Source organism: Hydra vulgaris, chromosome 01 (assembly GCF_038396675.1).
Source record: "Hydra vulgaris chromosome 01, alternate assembly HydraT2T_AEP".
Taxonomy (NCBI): Eukaryota; Metazoa; Cnidaria; class Hydrozoa; order Anthoathecata; family Hydridae; genus Hydra; species Hydra vulgaris.
Window position 1 is genome coordinate 30,630,001 of NC_088920.1, and position 19,894 is coordinate 30,649,894.

A 19,894-nucleotide genomic window follows, 5' to 3' on the forward strand; every position below is an offset into this window, starting at 1 on the left:
GTGGACTGTATTGATGTAATAAAACACTTGCTGTATTTCACTTTTTGTATTGATGTTCTTCGATAAAACACTTTGATAAAACTCACTTCGATAAACTGTCTTGATAATACTGACTGATTGACTTCCATATACTGACTGAATTACATGTCGATTTACATGTCTCTTATATAGTAAAATGAACCTGTGTGAACCTGTTCTGGAAGATTCTAGATGCTTCTTTTCGATGCGTCTGGAAGCTTCTGGATGCGTCTGGATGCTTCTGAATGTTTCTGGATATTTCTGGATGCTACTGGATGCTTCCAGATGCTTCTTCTGGAAACTTCTGGAAGCTTCTGCATGCTTCTGGAAACTTCTGGATACTTCCTTTAATTATTAAAAAACTTCCGTGACGTTGAGCCTGACTTCGTTATAGCCTGACTTGCAATGGAGTGCTGCTACATCGACTGAGGGTTTAATTGGGGCAGGCAGTCTATCAAGTAATTAAAAATTCCGGTTTTGCATTTTAATTTTTTGTGTCAGGAAAATACGGAAAAACTCTCTGACAACCAGTTAGGAGTTATAAATATATATATATATATATATATATATATATATATATATATATATATATATATATATATATATATATATATACATATATATATATATATATATATATATATATATATATATATATATATATATATATATATATATATATACATATATAAATATATATATACATATATAAATATATATATACATATATAAATATATATATACATATATAAATATATATATATATATATACGTATATATATACATATATATATATATATATACATATGAAAACGAAAATCTTACTAAAGCCACATACAAAATGTAGCTTTAGTAAGATTTTCACTAAATAATATTAAGATAAGGGTTTGCATTTGTCAGATGTATTTACATTTACTGTTATCTATGTATTTACATTTACTATTATCTACGTATATTACATTTACTATTATCTATGTATTTTACATTCACATGTGTTTTAAAATACAGTGATCGAAATTTACTTAGCCGCACACAATTTTTATTCGAAATTTTAATTTTTAAGGAAAATTTATTCGGTAAAAAAGAAAATATGATTTTTATTGTATAGCTTAGTTATTAAGTATTTTATTAGTAAAGTATTTTTAATAAAAATATATCACATTAAAAATAGAAAAAAAAAATAATAAGGAATGCACTTTTCATATGCGAATTTTCGTTAGACGCACTTTTAAAAATTAAATAATGAAAAGAAAAAAAAAAATTTTTTTAAATTTTAATATTTGGTGGGTCCTCCGTGGTTCTTAATCACTTCAAAAATTCTATTTGGCATTGAATTAATGAGGGATTGGAGTGTCATTGGTTGAATTTCTTGCCAACACCTATTGACTTCACCTCGAAGCTCTTGAATGCTGCTAAATTGTCGTCCATTTTTATAAACCTTTCGAGATAAGATTCCCTAAAGGTTCTCAATTGGATTGAGATCTGGACTATTTGCAGGCCATCTCATCACTTCGATGTTTTTGGATTCAAACCATGCCATAGTTTCTCTTGATTTATGAATGGGTGCATTGTCTTGTTGGAAAATGACTTGATCTTCTAAGTTATTTTCCAAAAAATCGATTAAGACATCTTCTAATAAATCTGTATAATTAATGGACTTCATTTTTGTTGCTATAAAACATATCAATGTCTTTCCATTGATACAAAATGCTGCCTATGTCATTAATGATCCACCACCAAAATTGCGTGACAAACAAGGTGCATTGTTTTTTCACAAATCATGCCAGTAATAGCTAAAACCATCTGGTCCATCAAGATTAAACTTCTTTTCGTCAGAAAATACGACATATTTCCACTTTTCTCCAAAATCCATATATTTTCTGGCGAATTCAAGTTGTGCTTCTTTGTGTATTTGCTTTAAACATGGTTTTTTCAGTGGTTTCGCCATTTTATATTATCAGATCTTGACAATATTTGTTGAACACCTCTAGGAGTGATTGTCAAACTTAATTCTGATATGATTTGACTCGCAGTTAACTTTTGTTTTGTCGCTAATTGTCGAATTTGTTCCACGTTCCTTTTCGTTATCTTGTAGTTTTTACGTATTTTTTGATTGACGCCATATACTGACCCAAGTTTCAAAAAGTTTCTAATCACCTTTTCAGATCGTCCAATTTTTCGTCCAATTTCTCTATTAGATAACCTGGAATCCTTATATGCTTTAATTAAACCTTTTTCATGGTCATTTAAAAATTTTCCATGTGCCATTTCACTAAAAATATGAAACATTGAATTTTAAATTTATGAAAAATATTTTATTAAGTCACTTATGAAATTACTTACAATTTAAATTGATTTTTTCAACACCAAAACTAAAAATTATATCTCAAATTTAATAAAACAGAACTGCGTCTATACAAATTTCGCACTCAAATAAATCAAATAACTAAATTTTTTTATATAAAGAAATTATAAAAACAATGATATCAATTATCTTTTAATTATCAATTAACAAACAATGGTATAAATATATCGCATACAGAAATTTCTTAATAAAACGTTTAATTAAGTCTCTATAATGAAAAATCTGATAAAAATTGTGTGCAGCTAAGAAAATTTCGTTCACTGTATATTAGTACTAGATCAGAGCTAAATCATGGGATTTTTTTATTTGTATTTCTTTTTAAAAAAAAACAAAAACAGATATTAGTAAAACAGATAAAACTTTTTTAATTCAAATATTTTTTTAAAATTTTTTTTAATATAATCATATCATATGTTAGGAATTATGAGTCTCTTGTAAAGGTTTTATTGTTACTTCTATTTTTATAATAAATATCGATTCATGAAAATAATTAAAACCAAATTTTTACCCAAAAAAAAAAATTGTGAAACTAATATTTCTTTTTTTAAATCTACAAAGTATAATATTCAAATATTTTGGTCAAGACATTAGCAATTATTATTCAAACCATCTAAATTTGTAGTAATTATATTTACACAACAAACACACACATAAATATAAACTAAGTATAAAAAAAACAACCTTGATTTGAGAAATTCGTTCTGTTGTGTGATTACATTCCAATAGTTTCACACACAGTTTCTTTGAATAAATCATAAGACCATTCATTTTTCTAAAAATAATAAGTTGTTTAAACAATAAATTGAAATAATACTTTTAAATAACTTTCACTATTACTATTCAAATTTATTAATTTTTGAATGTTTAATTTTCTTTTTTAAGGACTTAATTTAAAATAACTAAAAAGTGTTAATCATAAAAAAAAAAAAAAAAACTAGGGTAGTTTTCTTTTTCTAAAATAATATAATCTTTTGTTGTTAGCTTTCATTAAATTTTGTTATGCTGTAACAACACACTCTTATTCTGAAAATATTGATAAAGAAAACTAATAATACTACTTAATTAATGTGTAAATATAAAACGATAACAACATTCGCTGCCTGGAAAAATGAAGAATTCATATAAAAGAAACCAGTTGTTTTAGAACTATACAAAATATTTCAGTTGACTTAAAAAAATGAATAATAACCTTTTTTAACTTTCCTTTTTATATAATTCGTTTTTCTATTCTTGACTAGTAGAAACAATCCTATCTTCAAGACTTTATAGCTTTCACATTGTAATCAATAAAACGTTCTTTTGTCTGCATGTTCTTTGCATTCATAAAATTTTTACCAATTGTTGCCTTAGTACTGGGTTTTTTATGCACTTTTTGTTACTTTTGCACTCCTGTTTCTATAGACATACCTTATTACTTCTAAGAATTAAAAACTCAATGTTAAACATAAGTTATTTTAGTCTCTAGCAAATCTTAAATACAAAACAACCCTAGAAAATAAAGTTTTGGATTTTAACAAAATTAAAAATCAGTTAAAATTCAACTTTCAAACATTAATCTTCAAAAACTCCTGAAACTTTTTATATTTAAAAAGAGTTACTGGATTTAAACACATTTAAAAAAACTATAAATTCGATTTAAAAAGTTAAAAGGGCATCTTAAAAATCAAAAGGTTATGTCTATTCAATAAACAAAAAATTATAAACACAGGTAAAACATGAAAAAAAGTTTCTTGTAAATCTGGAAAAAAATTTCAAAAGGTTGTAAGTCTGAGTAAAGCGATTTTGAGTAAGCAACAAAAAACTGGACTAGAGGGTACAACAACAAAAATTTTATTTTCTTCATCTATTATTAGGATTAAGAATCTATTATTAGATCTAATACTTATATAGGTAATAGATTTTAGTATGTAAAACTTGGAAATAAAATAAAATCAAAATTTTTTTTTTTGTGACTTTGAAAATTCACTCCTTTTGCACATTTTAAAAATTCCCCCCTGAAATGATCAACGGGTATCCATTATACAGGATTTGTAGTATCCCGCTATGCAGGATTTGTAGAGCATCAGATAGATCTGTCAAGATTATCTGATCCACTCAATAGTTATTGTTTTTAACCAAAGCAGGTTAAAACAAATAAAAAATTTTAGTCTATAGGTTTATAGTATGTGAACTCTAAAGAAAGATTTTAGAAAGCATGTTTCTATCAGCTTCTGCACAAGCTTAAATAAATAAGCAACAAGACACACTTTTTCTTGCAGTAACTTTATTAGTAATCAATATCAAACCAGTTTTTTCATTTTATAAAATAATTTAACATTGCTGCAAAATAAAATTTTGGCCTTGCAGTCAAAATAAATTTGCTGCAAAAGTTCTGTTTAGTTAAAAAAATAAATTAATTGCAATGCAATTGCAACTTAAATGCATCTCTACAACATGATTGAAATATATTCGTAAAAGATTTATTTAGAAAATATTAGATTTAAATTATTTAAAAATTAATTAGGAGTAAAAAAATTTAATAACTATTTTATTATATCATTTTATTTTTATTTACTTTTAATTTTTTATTTTTATTTCATTCTACTCTGTTTTATTTTAGATTTTATACAACTGTTGCTCAAACTTTTTAGCAACAGTTATATAAAAAAATTTTATGTCTTGTTTTTGTGCACACTTAAAGTAAAAAAAAATGAATTTATACAAAACATTCTTTAAAATGTTTTAGTACAAATACTTACTCTAAAGCAATTTCAGCTTCTTCATTTTTTTCAAATGAAACTATGCCGAACCCCAAACTTTTGCCATTTTCTGATTTCTTAACATAAGATGATGTAATATTTCCGAAACGAGCAAACAAATATCGCAACTTTTCATCATCAATATTTTCATCTAAATTGCTGACTGCAATTTTTTTTGAAGTATTCTTGTTTTGTAAGACCTATATAAAAACCTGCAGCTTCAATTCCTAAGTTCTATGAACATACCTTTTAAATTGAAAAAGAGCATTAAGAAAAAGTTTGATTTGTGGTTTTCATATTAATAGTAACTAAAATAACTAATAACACAAATTTGAAGGGTCTGTTTAGAAAAGTGCCTAAGTCAAAAAAAAAAAAAATGTTTCGAAAAAACATATTTTAATCAGTCATCTCAAGTGCTTATTTTAAAAAGAATGTCTGTTAAAAGCAGATTTTATGAAAGTATGTATTTTATAACTAAAGTACTATTTAAAATAAAACTAAATAAACTCTATAACTCTTGTAACTCTTTAAAAATAAGTTAGAGAATAATGATCAAATACATTTTTTAAACTTTTTTTTTGACTTAGGCCCTTTTTGAAATAGACCTTTCACTTTTACTGTAATTTTTTACCAAACAAAAAAATATATATACAAATAAACTCAATAATTAGTTATTAACTAGTGTGTTTAAACCAGAAATGGTATAACTATTACATATAATAATTAATAGTTATTAACTTGCGTGTTTATACGAGAGATGTAGCCAAGAAAGTAAAGGCTAAGACCAAGAATAAGACTAAAACAATATGAATCAGGACCGAAACTAGACTCAAAACTTCAAGACCAATACCGAGACCAAATAACAGTTTATTATTAAATACTAATCCATCCATTGTGTTGACAGTTTTTGCAAGAAAGTGTGAGACAGTAAAGGTCGGAGACCAAAACCAAAACCAAGACTAGAGACCTTCAAGACCAAGACTGAAGTCTCAAGACCTACATCTCTGGTTTATACATTACAGCTGTTTTTTGATGTCTACTTTTATCTTTCTTTCTTGATATAACTGTAAAATTACAATTATATTAATAACTAAATTATAAGTAAAATTAGTTTAGCGATTATAACAAATAAAAAAAATAATAATAATGTTTACAGGTATTTCAAACATCCTTTAGTTTTTAATATTTCATACTTTCTATGTAATTTCAATTGACATTAAAAAAACAGTCATCAGCTAAAGGAGTTTTAAAAATAGAAATTATAGAAAAATATATAATAAATATAAAAATATATAATAAATATAAAAATACAGAAAAAATAGAAAATATTGAAAAATAATAAAAAGTGATAAACCAAAGTCATCAAAGTTTTGAATGTTTCAAAAGACGACCTTCAACATTATTACAAAATCTTTTTTAGTAAAAAAAAAGCATTATTTTTTTGTTTCTATTTTAATAGTAAATTATTAGTGTTTCAGACTGCAAAGAACCTTTAGCATAGAAGCTAATGTTTCTGCAGTATCCTTCACTCATCTTGATTTAAGAGCTGAGGAATCATCAACAAAATTGTCAGATATATACATTTTTTTCATTGTCACATACACATATAGTCTAATAACAATCATAAAAATGTTTATAAAATAATGTGAATACAAACTTGTATGTATCATACCTCAAAACAACTCTGGGTTTCATCATCAGCAGTGAAATAAAGCATTTTTTCAAAATTAATACACCTTACATACGGAAGAGACCTTACATACAAAAGACACCTTACATACAAAGACACCTTACATAGCAAAAAAACTGATCAAATAAAATAATATGATCGTCGGATTTAAGGTTCCAAAATTACCCAGGCACAAGTCTTATATTTTCCAGACAAAATTATATGTTGACCAGTGTTAACATTGTTTAGAATTATCATTTTAAAGTAACTTATCATTAACTTATAATAAAAAGGTTGTTAATCAAAATTAATTTGATCCAATAAATTTGAATAAATATTGATTAAAAACAGCTTTTATGAAAGTAAACAAAAACAGTTTTATAGCTTAAACTCAAGTATAATTTTTAAAATATCGTGCATTAGATATTTAGCAATACGACATTAACCTATGTATATATATATATTAGTAATATTAAAATATAAGATCAAATACTTAATACTATAATAATGTTTCCTTATAAATATTCTTTTATGAAGCATATTAAGAAATGCTATGAAGAAATTATAGAACTTTTGACAATTAACAACCCTAATTTTTTAAACTTAAAACTTAAAACGTAAATGGAAATTTATCTTTGCAGTAATAAAGTACTATCTATTATGATATATTAATGAGGTTAAGCAAAAAAATTAATTTAAATAAAAGTAACTTCTTCACAAATCGAGTGAAGAATGAAATCGCCTACCAGATGAGAAAGTAAATGTTGAAAGCCTAAATGCTTTCAGAAACCAAAATCAGGAAAGGTGCTGCTACATCAACTTAGGGTTTGAGTCAAGGCAGTGATTGGAATTTCCTCATCATTATTCTTACATAAATATATACATATACATTATATATATATATATATATATATATATATATATATATATATATATATATATATATATATATATATATATATATATATATATATATATATATATATATATATATGAGACCGTCAGCTTCAAAACCGGCCCTTTGACATTTTTTTCAATTTTGAATGAAGCGCGCCAAATGTCTCGTAATGGCTTGCACTATATTGAAAAATAAAAAAAATGGTGCAAAACCGGTTCAATCCTATAGTTTTTACTATGTAAAATTGAGCAAATGGTGTACAACCGGCTCTTTTTGTTTGCGCAGCTGCTTCAAAACCAGTTTATTATTTCAGCCAATAGGAAAGCACTTATCATACCATGTGATCACAACAGCTGATATTGAAAATTCTTTCGTTTTTAATGTTTTTATCCTCTGGAACTTCATTTTGAAGCATTGTTCATCCCTACAGCCGAAACGTGTTAAAGGTGAATCAAATAGAAAAAGAGAAATTACTGTAAAATATCATGTTACAAAGGCTGTCTCTTTCTCTATAAGAATACCAGTTTGAAGGAGAACATTTTTAGGAATATTAGGCATAAAAAAACATAGACTGCTTGGAGTTATCAGTAGATATCACATATCTGGTACTTCAGCTAAAAAAAATAGAGGTGGAGACAGGAAAGCAGAGAAATTTGTTGAGAAAAAAGAGAAAGTAAATAAATTCATAGAATCATTTCAAGTTAGTGAAAAGCACTACTGTAGATCACACTCAAAATATAGGCAGTACTTACCAGTAACTCTCAACTGCTGCAATGTGGAGGATGTATGACAAAAAGTGTGATTAAAAGTTACCAAATGGTTTTGGTCAATTAAAAAATACCAAATGGTTTTTTACTAATATATTCAATACAGAGTATAATCTATGTTTTGGGACCCCTAGAGTTGACACCTGCTCTGCATGTTCTGAACTTAAAACTAGAATAAAAAATACAAAAGATCTCCAAGCCAGAGAAAAAATAATTTTAAAATTAAACATCCATTGCCAAAGAGCTGATGCTTATTTGACAAGCTGAGGGAAGAAAGTGATGACCTTGTTACCCTCTCATTTGATTGTAAGAAGAACTAAGCCTTACCTAAACTATCAGATCAAGCTGCATACTATAGGAGGCAGCTCAATTTTTATAATTTTACAATTGTAAAAGGGAGCTCTCATAATACACATAACAAAGAAAATATTGATTCTCACTATTGGATAGAGGGGGAACAATCTAAGGGATAAAATGAAATCTGCTCTTTATTTTTCTCTGAATAATTTAAGCATGTCTAGCAACATAAAAAGAGTCAGATTGTGCTGTGATGGATGCTCTGGGCAAAATAAGAATACAGTAATGATTGGTATGATCAGTTATTGGCTCCACAATAAAGCTCCTCCTCATATTCAAACAGTTGAACTGGATTTTCCAGTGACAGGTCACTCCTTTATCCCACCAGATAGGGTGTTTGGCACCATTGAAAAGGTCATCAATAGAAGGAGATCATTGTTAGCCCCAAAGAGTATGTGGAGGTCATTGAAAAACATTCTGCAGTTTTCCACTTAGGAGAAGATTATGAAATATTTGATTGGAAAAGTTATTTGAAAACAATTCTAAGAAATAATGTTTCTTGGCATTTCAAAATGCCTAGTTGTAAAAGAATCATTTGTTAAAAAGACCAAGAATTATTGAGGTGAGAGGTGAACCTTTTTATACAGTAGAAGTTAATGCTTTTAAGTCATTGACCAAGAAAGGTAAAAATTTTAATTCAATTAATTTACCAATTATTCATTCACAAATTAAAATTAACCCAAAGCAAATAAAGGATGTTGAAAAGTTATTGAACTCTCATTATGGTGTTGATTGGAGACAAGATCAAAATCTTGAGTTTTACAATAAAATCATACCTAATGAGGAAACAGATGGCATTGACTCTGATCAGGACAGTGAATCAGAAGAAAATAATGAGTTGTGCTGTGGTGAAGATGGATCATCTGATGTTGATGATGTTGATGTTAGGATTTAGTAATTTAAATTTTGTCAATTTGAAACTATTTTATTGTAAAGAATTTTTTATTATGACATTGACTTACCTTTTTAATGTGTTTTTTAAGTTGCATATAAAAAAAAGAAAGCTATATAATTTTTGTCTTGCTAATTATTTATGAGTAAATTTAATCTTTTAAATGTTGTTCACACATTTATTTGTGGCCTATACATGTCTAGCAGAAATTTTATGCACACCATAAATTTATTTAATAACACCTGTCCGCTGAATGTGCCATATATTATATTGAAACTCTATGATGAAACATCATATTGCAAGAACCATAATAAATTTCTCATTAAAAATTTTTTCAGTGTTTTGTTTCTTCAAAACCCAGGTAGCTAAAACTTATATGACATGTGATACAGGTATTTCTTCAATTTTTATGACCACTAATAATTAGTTACATTATTGCATCTTGATAGAAATTTAATGCATGGCAAAAATAATTTCGAAAAATATTTAACTTTTTGAAAACATTAGCAGGCTATCCTGCTAAAAAAAGGGGGGAGAGAGTTTTCTAAAATTGTCCGTAGATGGCGTAAATATACTGAAAAGCATATGAAATCGCAGTGGACTTTAAATAGCCATGGGTTTCAACGAAATTAATCACAAAGCAATTAAAATTTTGTTAAAATGTGCAGTGGCTGGATCAAAACCGGCTGGATCAAACCTTTTTAGAAAAAAATGCCCTTTAATTAAATATTTCTATTCAATGATAATCACAATTACTGATATTCACATAGAAAACCATTCATTAGTGACTAAACAGGAGGTGTATATGTTTTTTTGTTTTTTTTTATTTGCACAAAAAAAAAGGTGTATAACTAATGCCTTTTATTGATAAAATTTTTATTGATGATGTTGAAATAAAAAGACATAGTCACGAAGTTCTTAAGTGTTTTACTTGAAAAAAATATCATATGGAAAACGCATAATTATTGGTACAAAAATTCTAAAAAAATTTGAATTCAATATAAAGCCAGAGCATATTTACGTAAAAAAAGTTTACTTCAACTTTATTGCTCGTTTAATATAGTTATTTAAATAATGCTTATTTTTCATTGGGAAGCACTGAAAAAAGTTAAAATATCTTAATCGCTGTCAGAAAAATGTGATCCCTTTAATAAATTTTGTGGATCAATACGCTCATTCTAAACCATTTTTGGTTGAAATGAAAGTTTTCAATATACATGAGCTAAATGTTTTTAATGTTTTATGCTTTATGTTTATATAGAAAAATGATTTATCTTTACCCATTTTTATCTTTTTTAAAACCAATAAATAAACATACACGCTTTTGTCGAACCAAGTTTAATCAGTTTTGCATTACTAATCATGCACCGTATCTTTGGAATAAAACTGTTTTGTCCAATTTCGATATGCCTATATTTTCCAATTTTTAAATATGAAGCTATAAAATATAATTCTTTCAATGGATGATGTAATCAGGTGCTTTTATTTACGTTGTTGAATTAACAATGAATAAAATATCTTATTAATAAAATATTTACATCAAAATAAATTGTGCATTTTTTAAACTATTATGACAAAAAATAATTTTTATATTTAAAAGGAATTTATATATTTAGTTCCTTAAGATAAAACTTAAAACACTTTATTTTAACTAATTTGTTTTAGTGTAAAGGGCCGGTTTTGAAACTGACGGTCTTATATATATGTTCTAATGTTAAATGTGTAACACACTTTATTGTGCTATAATAAAAGTATACATTTGTAACTTAAAATACCATACATGTAACTATGCCAAAAACAAAAAAATTCTAATTATGTTCAAGACTTTTTTTTAAAGTGAAATTACCAACCATAAAATTTAATAATAAAATTTTAAAAATTATTAACCATAAAATTTTATGAATTAAGTAAAATAAATAATCAATAAATTTTGTTTACTCATCTTTTATTTGAATAAACAAAAAATTAAAAATGATTACATAGTCTTCATTTGTAAGATTGTTCTTTCTCTCCTCCTTCCCTTGAAAATATGAAACATAAAGTGGCTTTGAACCAATCAACCGCCCATTTAATTTACTAAAAAAAAAAAGGAATATAAATATCCTTAATTGTTTTTATAAAATGTTTTGTGGATTATTTTGATTATTTTTTAACAATAGTTGTTTTTACGTTTATTATCATAAATGAATGATGGAACACTGATTGAAAATATAACTTTACTTAATGAAGAACTAATTATTAAATACTTTAATATTAAAATGTTCTATGACAAATAAATGGTCATACTGTTTTACCAACTTTTTGAATTGCCAAATTTTTTCCACTCTGCCTCAAATAAATGTTGTGATTCTAACTGATATGCATTAAAAATATGATGGTTAAAATAAAATTTCCAAAACAAAGATGTAAAGTTATCATCATTTTTGTTTAAACTGCCATAATTCATAAAACACTGATTAAATTGAATCTCTAAGATAACCTTTAGTTTAAATAGTACTATTTTGATTTTATCCAAATGTACCATGGGAATTTGCTGGAGGGTTATTCCATATGAAATCACCTAGTTTTTAAAAAGTGCCCAAGGGTAACACCTCAAAATTGCTTCAAATTTTGACAACCCACAGCTTTTATGAAAAAAATACAATCCTAAAAATTTCAGCTTGAATGACCAAACCGTTAAAAAGTTATAGTTGAATCAATATAGACCAAAATCGACAAAACTTGAGTATCTATATAAGCTTACAGTAGATTTTTTTTATTTTTGATAGAGCATAACTTTGTAAATAAAGTGATCACCTGAAATTTTGTATGTTAATAGTTTTGAACCCAAATATTCCAATTTTGCAGGTGATTTTAACTGATTTTAAACAATTTTTGAGTTCTTGTACCTCAATGTTGCTAAATAACGCAATATTAAAAAAATTTGGAAACTTTTATGTGCTACAGTTCAATACCAACAGACAAGCTGTGCCAATTTTTTGTTACTATTGTGTACTTAGTGTTACCACTTGCAGAAAAAATTAAAATTATGTATTAAAAGTTATTTTAGCACTTGCAGCAGCCTGTTAAAATATCACTTTTTTAAAAAATACAATAAATTACATTCACTTTGTAGGCATAGAAAGTAACACAGACAGTTAAAACAAATTATAAAACTTTTTACTGGCAAGGTTCTATATATAGACAATCACCAAAAAAAGATTCAAAGACCTATACTTTTTCTTGTGACATAATTTTAGCATTTTGAGTGCAATGCTTTTTTAGTTTGAAAGAATACCTAATAGCGCAAGTTATATTATGTTTCAAAAAAATAGAAATAAAAACTAAAAATGCTAAAAGTGTATATACACGTGAAACACAAGTACACTAATCTCTGATTTACATAACTCATAGAACCATCATAATCATTATTAGCAAGTTTGTCGTCATGAGCATTTCTACCCTTAATGGATGGAGCACTTATTTGACGTATTACTTTTTCAAATGGAACCCAACGCTGACTTGATTGTGCATTATTAAACCATTTTAAATTTAATTTGTTTCTATGCATGAATTTTACATTAACATCTTGGTTTTCATTACAAATCTCAAGCACAAGCCCTATGTACCATTCATCGTCGTAAAAAAATGCAATGTTTTTACCAGGTTGAAAGTTTGAAGGATCTTTTTTTTGCCAAGTTAATATTTTTGTAGGCATAGAAAGTAGCGTAGTCAGTTAAAATAAATTATGAAACTTTTTACTGCCAAGGTTCTATATATATATATACAATCACTAAAAAAAAATTAAAGACCTATACTCTATCATGTGACATGATTGTAGCCCTATGACTTAGGTGTGTATTTTTAATTTTTCCCTGAAAAAATATAATCAGTTTTTCCTAAAATAACATTATCAGTGTCTTAATTTAATTTATTTGATATGATTTTATAATATGTATTTGTTTAATTTTATGCATATAATATAATCATAAAGATATAATTTTCACATGGTTATAGTTTGAGAGTAAAATACTTTAATTCCTTCAGAGTAATTACATGTCAATTCATCCAGCCCATATCACCATACATCTCAGATTTTGTTGATTTTTATACAGTCGAGAGTACTTAGCAAAATAAGAATTCCTCAGAAAACTTTATCTTCTGCCACCAAGAAGATCCTGAAATATGATCATTTTACTTTTACCAGATCTTGACCAGGCTCCTCTTATCCCTTCAAAATTGTGACCTTTGTTTAAAGGTTTCAAGTCACATAGTTTTAAAAATAATTGATTATTTTACTTAAAATTTTGTACCTGGCTATTTTTAGGGGTGAAAAACCTGATAAATTAATCAGAAATGTAAAAAATTATTATTAAGTACCTGTAATTATCAATTTAAATAAATTTAGGTAATTTTTTATATACCTGATTTTGATGCTCAAGAAACCCATGTGGCCTTCATGATATCAAAAAATAAAATTTACACATCATTCTACATTCAATAAATTTTCAGAAAACATAAGTAATTTGATCTGCAAGTATGTGGATTTCCATATATGGATAACAGGGCACGAGCCCCACTTTTTTACGGAATCTTGCAATACATTTTTTACTTCCTTTCAGACTAGCTGGAGCTCTGAAACTCTCAGCATTTTTGTAGTGCCAATAAACGTGCTTTTTAAAATTGTTTCTAGGGCCCAAGACACTAGGAGAGGGGTCTGGGGCATGTGCCCCACTTTTTTGAGCGGAATCTTGAGATGAATTTTTTACTACCTTCCAGATAAGCTGGAGTATCAGAGCTTCACTCTGATACTTTCAGCATTTGTGTAGTCCTGATAAAAATGTGTTAAAATTGTTTCCAGGGCAGACAACCAGAGGCCCATGGGGTTGGCACACCAGGGGCCATGCCCCACTTATTTTTTTTAAAAAAAAATTAAAATTTTTAACAACGTTAAGACAACATTGAAAACATTGTCTTCAAATTTTTCTTTGATTTGTACTTGTTCCAATCGGTTTTTGATCATTCTTTATTTAATTATCTTTATTATAATATCTGAAGAAACTTCATGTTTTTCAGAATTTTGATTTGCAAGTATATGGATTAAAAACAGTCATCCATCTAAAATAATGATTTTAACAGAATTTGACATTGTAATTCAAAACTTTTTAAATTGAAAAAAGTTTATATACTTTAATGCTAAAATGTTAATTGCGAGTTATTTAAATAAATAAAATCCAACAGTAAAAAAACATCCTGTCATAACATTACATAAATAAAAAAATATTTATCACTTTTTAAAATTATTATTTTAATTGATATTTACTATTTCTAAAATGTTAAATGTTTTTTTGTTACTTTTATCAAGGTTAGTTTTACAGTAAGAATGGATTCATGTGATTTTGGAAAACTGTTAAATGATACTTGTCACAAACTGACTTATTGTAGAAAGATTGATTTAAAGAGATTTGATTGTTATAGAGAAGATGCCAGAGAAGAATTATTTTGGAGATCTGGAATAACAGATGATAAAATTGTAACAATCTGCCTTCACCATGAAAAAATATTTGATACAAACTTTGAAAAGAAGCACACAAAATGTTGTAATTTATTGGACATGCATAAATTGAAAAGAAAATCAATCAAAGGTAAATAATTGTTGATAAAGAACAATTGTAAAATCTGTTTTGAATAATAAAATTAAAATATACTTTATAAAAGTTTGAAAATAAGCTGGTTTGGTTATGCAATATGTAATTGAAATATGAACAAATAGTTTTCGTGTTCACAGCTAATCGATAATAACAAATTCAACTTTTCATTTCAGGTAGTCATGCAATAACATTAGACATGGCAAAACAATTGAGAACTTTGTCGAAGCTGCTATGATGCTATAATAAGTAAATTTAATGAACAAGATCTTTGTGAATTTAAGCAATCTTTTTCAAGTGAAACTTCAGAAAAAAATCAGTCATGAGAGGCATTAAATGTTAGTCTTGAAATAATAGGTGTATCCCCATAAAACTTCATAGCATTTCAAAGCTTCAATGGTTATCTATTGGTAAAAGTAGAGTTAAAAAAACTGTCAAAGTATGAAGATCATATTTCAAAAGCATATAATGTTAGCCACACAGAACTGAAACATAAAATTCCTCGTACCAAAAGTATTGACAAAAGTAAATGCGATGATCTAAACAAACTGGCAGCAGAAATAAAAGAAAAGTTGTTTCTGACCATAAAATTCAAGTTCAGATGTGAACTTTTACACCTGAGTCTTGGTCAAGAAATTATACTGCGTGATATTTCAATGTCCCTGAATACCAAATTAGAAAAGCGCACAAACTAAAAGAAATAAATGGAATATTTGCAGTTCCAGACACTAAGGAAGGTAAAACATTTTCTGAAATAACGTTAAATTGAGTCAATAATATATACCATAATGAAGAATTTACTAAACAAATGCCTGATAACAAAGATATTGGTAAGTATTGGTAGAAAACAATACATGCAAAATTGCCTGATTTTATGTAATCTTAAAGAACTGTATGTTTCTTTTAAAACTAAATATCCTCAAGAAGTTATTGGGTTTTCTAGGTTTTGCAGTTTAAGAACAAAATGGTGTAAAACTGTTGGAGCATCAGGGACTCACTCTGTTTGTGTATGTATTAAAATGCAATACTTTTGACCAACGCTATACAACTAAATTGTAATTACAAAGACCTGATGATGAAAGTTGTTTGTGATGTGACAGGTGACAAGTGCATGATTTATCAATTTCCAAACTGTCCAGGTATATTTAAACAAGTTTCTAGATGCACAGCTAATTGACAATGACAATGACGAGGAAGTTTCATTTAATCAGTGGCAGAAAACAGACAAAACAACATTGATCTGTCAGACAACAACAATTGAAGAATACAAATTGATGTTATCAGAGGCAATAAACAAGTTAACAACTCAATCCTTCATTGCAAAATGTCAAGCAAGATACATAAGGCAACAAAAGGAAAAGTTGACAAAAGATGGCTGTATTGTCTTAGGTGACTTTGCAGAAAACTACACATTTGTGATTCATTGGTGCAAAACTCAATGCACATTACACCCAGTTGCCTTCTATTTATTAAACAATAACAACCAGCTTAAAGAAAAATTGTTTTGCTTCATGTCAGAAGACAATGAGCATGACACTGGTTATGTGTATGAAGTTCAGACACAAATAGTTAATTATTTAAAAGAATATCATCCTAACATTTCAAAGATTTTTTATTTTTCAGAGGTTGTGCTGCACAGCATAAAAACCACAAAAACCTTTACAATATCTGTCTCCATAAAGATGATTTTGACATAGATGCAGAGTGGACATTTTTTGCTACAAGTCATGATAAGTCACCATGTGATGGTATTGGTGGCATTGTAAAACAATTAACTGCAAATGCAAGTGTACAAAGACCCATAAATTACCAGATATTGAATTGTAATAAAATGTTTCACTACTGTACAAACAATATTAAAGGGATTTTTTTTTTCAAGATTGAAAAAGAAAGACTGACAGAATTTTGCACACTTTGAAAACAAGTTTTCAGCTAAGTAGAACAGTTCCTGGAACTAGGAGCTATCATCAATTTAACCCAAAATCAATTTAATACCAGAAAAAGAAAAAATGCCTGTTATATTAAGTTAATATAACAGGCATTTTTTCTTTTACTGGTATTCAAAGATCTCAACCTGATCAGCAAATTAACATAAATATATTGAAATTTGGTGAATTTATTCTGTGTAAATATGATTTGTTTCAATTGATTGGTATGATAAATGAAATTGACAATATTGAGTAAGATATTATGGTAACATTTATGCACCCACACAGTCCTCTTAACAAACTTTTCTAGCCATCTAGAGCAGATGAGTTTTGGGTTCCAATTACCAACAAAATTTGTAGCACTGATGCACCTGTAACAACAACTGAGCGTTTGTATACTTTGATGCATCTAAGCAAATATTACAAAATCTCGACACTATTTCTTATATTTTATTTTGTAAATAATTGAATAAAATGGAACAAGTATAAATAAGACAGTCTTCAAAGTTATCTTAACTTAAATTTTTTTTTTGAGAAAATACGTGGGGCATTGCCCCTGGTGTCCCAACCCTGTGGCCCTCTGGTTGTCTGCCCTAGAAACAACTTTAACACACGTTCATCAGGACTACACAAATGCTGAAAGTATCAGAGCTCCAGCTTGTCTGGAAGGTAGCGAAAAATCCATCTCAAAATTCCGCTCAAAAAAGTGGGGCACATGCCTAGTGGGGCCTTCATAGTGTCTTGGGCCCTAAAAACAATTTTAAAATGCACGCTTATCGACACTACAAAAATGCTTAGAGTTTCAGAGCTTCAAATAGCCTAAAAGGTAGTGAAAAATGTATTGCAAGATTGTGATCAAAAAAGTGGGGCCCGTCCCCTGTTATCCATATATGGAAATCCACATACTTTCAGATCAAATTACTTATGTTTCCTGAAAACTTATTGAATGTAGAATGATGTGTAAATTTTATTTTTTTGATATCATGAAGGCCACATGGGTTTCTTGAGCATCAAAATCAGGTATATAAAAAATTACATAAATTTATTTAAATTGATAATTACAGGTACTTAATAATAATTTTTTACATTTCTGATTATTTTATCAGGTTTTTCACCCCTGAAAATAGCCCGGTACAAAATTTTAAGTAAAATGATCAAATATTTTTAAAACTATGTGACTTGAAACCTTTAAACAAAGTTCACAATTCTGAAGGGACAAGAGGGGCCTGGCCAAGATCTGTTGAAAGTAAAATGATTATATTTTAGGATCTTCATGGAACCAGAAGCTAATATTTTCCAAGGAATTCTTATTATATGTGAGACAAATGTGACATTTTTGAAATTTCCTGGATGAATTGACATGAAATTACTCTTCAAGAGTTAGTATTAAAATAAAAAATCTGCACAGCATTTTCTGGAATTTATTATTTTAGTTTTTAATATTGCAAGAACCAAAAACTAAAACGCTTTGTGTATGTAGAAATAGTTATATGTAGAAATAGTTTATTGGTTGCATTTTAGACAGTTTTAATCACATTTGTACTTGAGATTTCATTTTTACTGATCTTATTACTGGAAAAATAAAAAACAGATTTTTTGTAGATTATGTTTTAATATTTTTAGATTAGTAAAAAATGTCAGAGAAATGTTGTGTGGGAAGAGTTTTAAATGAAAATTGTGATAAAATGTCATATTCTAGAATGGTAGGAAGAATAAGACTAAAAGATATTGATATTGAAGTTTTAATTTAAAGAATAGGACTATTTTAAACCAAATGATATAGGATACTTTCAAACCAAATGAGGAGATATGTTTTTAACATGAAAAAGCCTATATTTCTAGATTTGAAGCACTTCAAAAATACTGCTGTGATCCATTTAAAGTCCACAAGAAAAAAATTATCAAGGGATTATGTAAAATCAACATATCACTAGCAAATCAACTTAAGATCAAACCTGGTCAAAAAGTTTGTACTAACTGTATGAATGAACTTAACTCAAACTTGAAAAAATTACAGAAGTTAGCCAAGATGAAGCCATCTTGGCTGCTGAAGAAGATTTTAGTTGTTCAGACCTTGATAAGACAGTTCTTAACAAGAGTGTGTCTTTATTTGAAATATCTCCACTCAAAAATGTAAGTAGGCACAACAAATTAGGATATGGAAAGCAAAAAGCTAAAAAACATTGCAACAAGTATGACAAACCTAGTAGCACCAGCATTAGATATAGATTTAAAAGATATAGAATCAGAAAAAGAGCAAATATGTATAAACTGTAATGATATAGACAAACTGTTAGATGCAATAAAAAATAAAATGAAAATAAGTTTGATGGAAGAAAAAGTTCAACTACTAACACTAACACCTGATAGTTGGTCAATTGAAAAAATTTGCAAAACATTTTGAGTTCCAGAACATCTTGTTAAGAAAGCTTGAAAGTTGAAAAATGAAAAAGGAATATTTGCTAAACCTGAGACTAAAATAGGACAACCATTGGAATATATTGTTAAACAAAAAGTTATTCAAATTTATGAATCTGAAGAGTTTACGAGACAATGTCCAGGAAAAAAAGACGCATAAAGCATTTCGAAGAAGTTAAATTCGCATAAAACAGAGATTGAATATATTATCTTATAA

General features: G+C 27.4%; 1 protein-coding gene across 1 annotated transcript in view; it reads right to left on the bottom strand.

The window, feature by feature from the left end:
• The window catches only part of LOC100210188 (uncharacterized), a 58,926-nt gene that overhangs the window by 31,912 nt on the left and 7,120 nt on the right, over window positions 1-19,894 (bottom strand). The window contains exons 2-4 of the mRNA XM_065787898.1: window positions 11,684-11,780; window positions 5,122-5,321; window positions 3,065-3,155 (exon numbers count right to left, since the gene is read on the bottom strand). Coding sequence (XP_065643970.1) covers window positions 3,065-3,155; window positions 5,122-5,321; window positions 11,684-11,780 — 388 coding nt within the window. The remainder of the gene's footprint in view (window positions 1-3,064; window positions 3,156-5,121; window positions 5,322-11,683; window positions 11,781-19,894) is intronic.